This window comes from Pipistrellus hanaki, assembly GCF_964339955.1.
Source record: "Pipistrellus hanaki genome assembly, contig: scaffold_41, whole genome shotgun sequence".
In the NCBI taxonomy this organism is placed as follows: Eukaryota; Metazoa; Chordata; class Mammalia; order Chiroptera; family Vespertilionidae; genus Pipistrellus; species Pipistrellus hanaki.
This window is the reverse complement of record NW_028182292.1, coordinates 337,240-345,478: the sequence shown is the minus strand read 5'-3', so window position 1 is coordinate 345,478 and position 8,239 is coordinate 337,240. Positions and strand designations below refer to the sequence as shown.

At 71.0% G+C, this 8,239-nt stretch overlaps 1 protein-coding gene across 1 annotated transcript in view; it reads left to right on the top strand.

Moving 5' to 3' along the window:
• The first annotated feature begins 4,266 nt into the window (after nucleotides 1-4,266).
• EPPK1 (epiplakin 1) overlaps nucleotides 4,267-8,239 on the top strand; it is a 13,762-nt gene continuing 9,789 nt past the window's right edge. Inside the window, 3 exon segments of the mRNA XM_084907130.1 lie at nucleotides 4,267-4,357; nucleotides 7,715-7,874; nucleotides 7,876-8,232. Of these exon segments, the coding sequence (XP_084763256.1) occupies nucleotides 7,761-7,874; nucleotides 7,876-8,232 (471 nt within the window). The 5' untranslated portion in view covers nucleotides 4,267-4,357; nucleotides 7,715-7,760.

The following is an 8,239-nucleotide window of genomic DNA, read 5'->3' as shown; positions in this document are numbered from 1 at the left end:
AGCTCTGTCACTATCAGCCAGGCCATCGCCGTGAGACGCTGGCGCAAGGAGTGGGTTTGGCTCCCTGCGGCCAGGAGGCCCGGCAGGCCGAGGCAGGCGGCCTCGCCCGGCTCTGGGAAGAGGCGCTGGAGGTGCCTCCCTCCCGGCCTCGCCTGTGTCCGGTGGCTCCACGCTGGGCCTGGGAGGGCAGGGCAGACGGGCGGATGGACAGTCCAGGAGTTGCTTGTGGGCCTGGAGTGTCGGGTGCAAACGGACCGGTGTCCTCTGGCCCCAAGGGAGTTGGGTTGGCAATGAGGCCACGCCAGGCCGGATCCGGGCGTGGGCCGGGGCCCAGGCCACTCGCGGGGTTTTCCAGGGTCTGGGGACAAACACCAGGTCTTTTCCTCTTGGATCTCCAGCACCCGCTGGCCAGACACAGCGCCACACCCACCATCCGGCCTCTCCCAGCTGCTCTGTATTTGGAGACAACAGTCTCTCTCTCTCTCTCTTTGAATATATTTGCATTGATGTCTGAGAGGAAGGGAAGGGAGAGGGGAAAGAGGGAGGGGAGGGATTGGGAGAGGGAGAGGGAAAGGGGGAGGGGGAGGGACAGAAACATCTGTGATGAGAGAGAGTCACTGACCAGCTGCCTCCTGCTCGCCCCGCCTGGGGACGGAGCCTGAACCCCAGGCTCGTGCCCGACGGGACCTCCTGGCTCAGCCGATGCTCCGCCCGCAGCCAGGCCGGCTTCTCTCCTGGTTGAGAGCCAGTTGAGTCCGGTTCCAGTGACTGACAGACGCTGAGGGTCTGCTGGACCTGCCTCACGGCGCCCGGTTTAGGGGTGCAGGTTCCTGGGGTCTCAGGCCCCCCAAACCCTCTGGGCTTCTCGGTCGCACAGACACACGCACTGGCTCTTGCCTCTCACTGCTGCGTCTTCTGCCCATAAATGTCTCTCTTGTCACGAGAACCTCCTCACCTCCATGTGCCCTCCCCCGCCCGCCTGTAAGGTGACATGTCTCTGCCTGAGTCAGCCCGCACCCCCTCCGTTCCCCCAGCACGAGGGCAGCGGTGCCCTGGCCGCCTCAGCCAGCCGGGGGCCTGCAGGTCCGCCCGGCTCCCTCCTGACCCTCCGGGGCCCTCGGCTCCTCCCCCGCAGCCTCCCCCACCCAAACCGTGGCTCGGCCCAGGCTCCAGGCCACGGCGGCTGCCGCTGGAGCCCGCAGGTCCACCCCGCCCAGCCGCCTGACCACCGCCCCCAGGCCCCGCTCGGGCCATCGCCACCCTCAGGCGTGCCGCGGCGTGCTCACCGGGCCGGCAGGCGCTGCCGTGGGGCTCGGCGGGACCGGTTTGGGCTTCACCCGCACGCAGCCTGGCTCTGACAGCATCCTCCCTGGCTCAGTGCTGCCACGCAGGCCGAGGCGCCTGGGGTGAGAGCGGTGCGGGCCGGGCCGGGCGGAGACGGGGTGGGGGTGGGAGAGGAGCCGGGGGGGGGGGGTCACTAGGTCATGTGCAAGGAGAGGACTGGGAGAAGGGAGAGCCCGGCAGGCAGGACAGACCGTGCAAAGGGCCTGTGGCAGCGAGAGTTCAGTGCACAGGGTGTGGGCTCAGCACCCGTTTCCCCTCGAAGGAGTGGGTGTAGGCAGCCGTCGCCACTCCGTCCCGAAGGGCCAGTGAGTGCCACCCCAGTGGCAGGAGGGCCCGTGCCGCCTTGGTCCCTCCAGGCGGTGCTCCTGCTCCCCTACCCATGAGCCGGCTCAGCCTGGGACCTGGCCCACTGGGGAGGCCGGGGGCCCCCAGTCTGCCCGGGGCCTGGTCCCTGCTCTCAGTCACGGCCAGCCCGCCCTGCACAGGTTTGCACAGAACCTGGTCCAGCCTGGTCTTGGGTGGGAGCGGAGCCTGGTCTTGGGTGGACTGGGTGTCAGGAGCCAGGGACACCCACGCCCTCCTGAGCAGGCGTGGGGAGGAGTGGGGAGGAATGGGGAGGAGTGGGGAGGAATGGGGAGGAGTGGGGAGGAATGGGGAGGAATGGGGAGTGCGGGAGGAATGGGGAGGAGTGGGGAGTGCGGGAGGAGTGGGGAGGAGTGGGGAGTGCGGGAGGAGAGCTCAGAGGCCAGGACGTGGCAGGCGGTGGGCACCAGGAGGGCCACGTGCGGGCGGGCGGGCAGGCCTGGGCCGGAATGCGCCCTCCCTGCCTGTCCCGGGCCCACCAGCTCCTGGGCTGGAGGGGGGGCGGGAATGCAGTGGGAAGGGCAGGGCGGGCCCTGCTCTGGTGCCAGCCTCTCTCAGAGCCACCGCCCACCAGCTACGCAGTCCGCCCGCCTGCCCCGGCCTGCCCACCCCACCCAGACTTTCCGATGAAGCATCCCCAAGGCAACGCATCACAACGGGATGGGCGGGATGGGCAGGGCGCCCGGGGGTCATGGGGGGGCTGAGTCTCAGGCACCAGGGGCCGTGCAGGCCTCTAGCTCCCCAGAGCCAGGGCACCCTCTCCCCCAGGGCACCCCCTCCCCCAGGGCAGCCCCTCCCCAGGGCAGCCCCTCCCCCAGGGCACCCCCTCCCCCAGGGCACCCCCTCTCCAGGGCACCCCCTCCCACAGGGCACCCCCTCTCCACAGGGCACCCCCTCCCCCAGTGCACCCCGTCCCCACAGGGCACCCCCTCCTCCAGGGCACCCCTCCCCAGGGCACCCCCGCCCCCAGGACAGGTTCTGGAGGTCTGGGCCCAGCCTGGCTGTCTGGGGCGCAGCGTCCACTCCTTGCTGAGCACTTGCTGCGAGGAGCCAATGGGAGGTGAAGGAACGAAGGAGGAAAAGTCCAGGATCCGACCGACAGGAAAACATTGGAGACCGTGACCCAGAGGATGGAGCCGTGCGGGCGGCCGCCCCGCACCCCGCGCCCCGCGCCCCGCGCCCAGCCCAGGGCCTGGGAGCCGGGGCTTCGGCTGGAGGAGGGAGGGTGGGGCCCGTGTGCAGGCAGGTCTGGGTGCCGGGAAGCCCAGGGTGGGGTGTTGGGGCACCCAGGGTGGGGTGGCTGAGGAGGGAGAGGCCAGTGAGGCCACATGGAGGTGGGGTGCAGCCTGGGTCTCGGTATGCGGCTGAGGAAGGGTCACAGGCAGCCACGGGGGCTCCCCAATCTGTGTGCTGCCTCCCATGCCCTCGGCCCCAGGTCCCCAACAGGGCAGGCTGGGCTCCTGGCCCGCAGCAGGGAGGGGTGGACAGGCCTGGTGGACCTGGTGGGAGGGGTGCCCTGCCTCTGGGGGAGCCGGCCCCCCTCTGTGTGAGACAGAAACATCAGTGATGAGAGAATCACTGGTCTCACTGGTCGGCTGCCTCCTGCACGCCCCTTACTGGGATCAGCCTGCGCCCGGGCCTGTGCCCTGACTTCCTGGTTCCTAGGTCGGGCTGGATGCAATGACCATTTTCCCAAAGAAGGTCCCATTCCGAGGGGCCGGGAGGCTAGGACTTCAGCATATGAACTTGGGGGGACCCTGGCCAACCCTTAATAGGGGGTAGCCCTGCCGGCTCTGCTGGCCTTCCTCACCCCAACCCCGAGCGCCCGGCCTGTGGTGCCCGCTCCTGCCCAGAGCTGTGTCTCCCCACCAAGCAGCCTCCGGGCCGCGCTGATGGCCAGCCTGTCCGTCCCCTCGCTCCTGGGGGCCGGCGGGGAGTGAGGCTCCCCTGATGAGGGGGTTCGGAGGGAGGAGGGGGGCGTCTGTGCCTGGAGCAGCCCTGCCCTGAGGAGGAACGGGGAGGCACGGCCCTGGGGCCTGCGTCTGGCCCCTGTCTGATCGGCATCTCTGGGCAGTGCAGGGGGGGACCCCAGGCCCCGGCTCCACCCCGGCCTCCAGCAGCCCTGCCAGGCAGGTGGGCGCTGGACGGGCATGAGAGGGGCAGGGACTCTGGGAGGACCGGGTGGAGGGCTGAGCCCTTGGGGTGAGGCCGGGCACTCCCTCCCCCACAGAAGGAGCCTGCGGCACAGGGACCCCAGCTCGCCAGGCCTTGGGGAGCCCCTGAGGCCACCCTGGCTCAGCCCAGGAATGAAGTTGCGTTTGGAGCGCAAAGCCCGGCCCCGCGGCCTCACATCCCGCACAGACTCCGTCCACGCCGCCTGCCGCCCGCATTCCTGAGCGGTGACGGGGGAGAAGGGGATCGGTCGGGCGGGAGGACCCGGCTCCCCGGGGGTCCCTCTCGGCCTTGGGGCGCTGGGCTCCGCGCAGGATCCCCAGGACCTGCAGCCCCACCTGGCTTAGGGCCCCTCCCGGCGCCGCCCTCAGACGGTGCGGCCCCGCGGGGGAGGAGCCGAGCGGGTTTAAATCCGTGCGCGCAGGGCACCTCAGGGAGCGGAGCGAGCCGCGGAGGGTCCTGAGGTGCCAGAGCGCAGGTGGGGCGTCCGGGGAGCGCCGGGCGCCGGGCAGGGGGCGCGGGGCGCCGGGGGCGGGGGGGCGCGGGGTGCCCGGGGGGACCTGCGGACGGGAAGACCAGCGAACCCGGACGAGCGCGCTGCGAGCGGAGCGCGCGCAGGTTGGGGAGGGGGCGCCTGGCACCTGAGCTCCGGGACGCCGGTCCGGCAGGCGGGCGCCCTGCCCCTCTGGCGCCCCAGTCCGGGTTCGGGGGCGGAGCCTGAGCTCCCGGGGCCGGAGACCGCTCTGGGGGTGTCAGGACGGTGCTCCTCTAGCCCCTGTAGGACGGGCGGTGGGTGCGGGCGCGTTTGGACGGGAGGTGCCAGGACGCCCGGGGCAGCGTTCCGGCGGCGTGGCTCCCGGTTGGGCGCTGCCCGCTGTCCAGGGGGCGCAGGGGCTCCTGGGCGCGGTCACCACGGGGCCCTGGGAGCAGGCGCAAAGGGAGGGACCGCGGGGCTATTGATCCCCGTCCATCAGCGCCGGGCGGGGCTTCCGGTTCTGTTCCGGTGTGGGGCAGGTGGACGGCCAGGAGGCTGCCAGCCCCGGGCTGATGTCCGCCCCCAGGAATCCTCCTGCGGCCTCCGGACCCGCCCCTGGTCGCCGGGCCCTCCCTTCTCCGTTTCCCTTTGCCTTCATTATTTATTTATTTAAGGGGGAGGGCTCTGCCCTGCCTCCTCTTCCTGCCCCACAGCCCACCGCCACCTCCCTGGGCCCCTGGGCCCCTCACATGCCCGGTCCGTCTCCCAAACCTAGACCCCTCCACCCTGTTGTCCCCCACGATCCCCACCAGACTCCCGGCACCTGCTCCCGCCCCCCACAAGGAGGCCCAGTCCTGCCGCAGCCCCCACCGCCCGCTACCTGTGCCCCGGGCACCCCGCCCGCTGCCTCCCAGCACAGCTCCCGCCTGGCTGCCCCCCCTTTCCCGGTGGAGAGGTGCCCCTCCCCCCCTGACCCTTGTCCCCGCCAGCCTCCCAGACAGGTGCTCTGTGCCGCCGGTTACCTGCGCCCCTGCCAGCGGGCGGGGCTGGGGCCAGCCTGCAGGGCGCCTGAGAGCGGAGCCTGCGCAGGGCCCGTGGCCCCTCCACCCCCTCTGAGACCGACTTCCTCCAGCAGCCTTTTCCCTGCTCCGGCCTCGGGGCAGACTGCGTGCCAAACCCTGAGCCGCCTGCATGGCCAGCCCCAGCGGGCGGCTCCCCTGTGCAGACCCACCGCCCCGGGGGCAGAGCCGGTGGAGCAGAGCTGAAGGAGCAGTGGGGTACTCAGGCGGCCCCGGGGGACGGGAGGGGGAAAGCGGGTGGACAGAGACCGGCTGGCCTGTGAGAGGCTGGCATCCCGAGACAGCCCGGGCGGCCCTGTCCACCACGGACGGCAGACCACACCGGCGGCCTCTCCGCCTTTTCTTTTTCAGAGGAAGGGAGGGGAGAGAGGAGGAGAAGGCAGAGAGAGAAGGAGAGAGAGAGGGAGAGGGAGAAAGAGAGGAAGGGAGAGGGAGAGAGATGGAGGGAGAGGGAGACAGAGGCAGAGGAAGACTGAAACATCAGTGATGAGAGAGAACTATGGGTCGGCTGCCTCTGCAGGTCCCACTGGGGACTGAGCCCACAAACCAGGTGTGTGCCCTGACCTCCTGGGCCCATAGGTCGACGCTCACCCACCCCAGCCTGGCTGTGCCTTTTTGCTGCCAGAACCAGGTAGGGGTCTGCCCATCAGCCTGTGCCAAGGCCCCACCTCCTCCTGCCTTCGGCTGGCCCAGCCCCCGTCTCCCTGTGCGCCCCCTCCAGCCCTGGCCTCTGCGGAGGTGCCAGCCTGCAGGGCCTCCCTGAGAGAGGAAGCCTGCAGCCTCTCTTCCCCCCAGAACTCAGCCCCACTGAGGCCTCGGCCCTGCCCGGTGCTCCCTCGCTGACCCCTCCGGCAGGACGGCCAAGGGCATGGGCAGAGAAGGGCCAGGGGGGAGGGGCGCCCCTGAGCAGGCAGCTGGGGAGTGCAGGGCCCAGCACCTCGGAGGGGGCCAGCAGTGGAGGGCGCCATGGGGTTCGAGCTGCTGTGGATGTCGGGGCGACCAGGCTGGGGTCTGGGCAGCCGGGCTGGGTGGCGGCTCCGGGCTGAGCAGCCTCGAGGAGCTCTGAGTTCTCGGGGAAGTGGAGACGGAGCAGAAACCTGTCCCACAACGAGGGTCCCGAGCCCTAAGACCGGGGGTCAGGGGCCACCAGACCCCAAATAGGTTTGTCCGATGTGGCAGCAGCCGGAGTGCGAGGTCCCGTCAACAAAGCTGTGGCCCGGGGGGCGAGGGCCAGACCTGGGCCTGGGCTTCTCCCAGACTTGAGGGGAGGGGGGTGTGGGTGTGGGAGCTTGGGGAGCCGTCGGAGAGCCGAGGTCAGGTGTGGGCAGGTGATGGGGCGCAGGAGGGAGGGCGTGGACCGGGCGGGGAGGGGGGGCGAGGGTGTGGTTCTGGGAAGCGGAGGGGGACAGGGCGGGTGCCGTCTCCCTGGCTGTGGCTGTCGCAACGGTTGCCACAGCCCAGGGCGGCTCAGACCTCCGCACCTTCCCACTGCCTGGCTGCTCTGGAATCCGAGCTTCTGGAATGTGGTGGGTCGCCCATCTGCCTGCAGCGCAGCGGGCGGGCGTGTCCGAGTGTCTTCCCAAGGACACCAGCCCTTCCCCGCGATCCCAGCCCTGCCCCCGGGTGACCTGTCTTAATGGCTCCTGCAGAGGCCCCGGGGCGGAGGCCGGACTGAGCTGTGGTTTGGAGCACCCAGTCTAACCCAGCCAGACCTGTCCCCCCGGGGTGGGGAGGGGCCTGGGCTTGGAGTCAGCTGACCAGGGACCCACCAGCTGGAGACTGCTTTGGCCCTGCCCGCAGCCCGCATGGCCAGCACACGGATTCTGGTGTCCCGGGTGCCAGGTGTGCCCAGGTGTGGGCGCAGAGAAGCCACACCGAGGGGGGAGGGCGGAGTAGGACACAGAGCCAGGCTGGGAGGGGCCTGGGGGGGTCACAGGGTGGGGTCGGAGGGTGGAGGAGGGGAAAGTGGGGTGTGGGCCCATGGCCCTCAGGAAGCTGGAGGGAGGGCGTGAGTTTGTAGGTCAGTGAGCAAGGGACAAGCTGGAGCCGGAGCCCGTGGGCACTGGGTGGTGAGGCCCGAGGCAGGCATACGGGCCCAGCCCCTCCGAACGTGGGGTGGGGGGGTGTGCCAGGCTGGGTGGAGGCCTGAGCGTGGCCCGGGGATGGAGGGACCCAGCTGGGTGCTGACCCTGTCCCTGGAGGGCACCCAGAACCCGGGATTGGCCCCCGGCTGCCTACCTGGCCGATCAGGGCCCCTCACGGACCCCTCCGCTCTCCGCAGGCAGACACAGCGATCCGGAGAGCGAGCCCCACCGCCAGCCGACACCATGAACGGCGACACTTCTGACGTCCTGGCCGCCAGCGGCACCGAGCCGGCCACGGTCCCCAAGACCACGAAGGCCGCGCCGGAAGCCGGCTCTCCCCCCGGGCCCCGGGCCCGGGAGCGTGGCCGGGGTGCTGGTGGAGGCCTCTGGCCAGGTCCTGAGCCTCTACGTGGCCATGAAGCAGGGCCTGCTGCCCGCCGAGCTCGGGCTGGCTCTGCTGGAGGCCCAGGCGGCCACCGGGGGCCTCGTGGACCCCGCGCAGGGCCAGCCGCTGTCCGTGTCTGCGGCCCTGCAGCGGGGCCTGGTGGGCCTGGAGCTGCGGGAGAAGCTGCTGGCCGCCGAGCGGGCGGTCACCGGCTACGCCGACCCCTACGGGGGCGAGAAGCTGTCCCTCTTCCAGGCCATCGGGAAGGAGGTGGTGCCCTGGGCCCTGGGCTGGGGCTGGCTGGAGGCCCAGCTGGCCACGGGCGGCCTGGTGGACC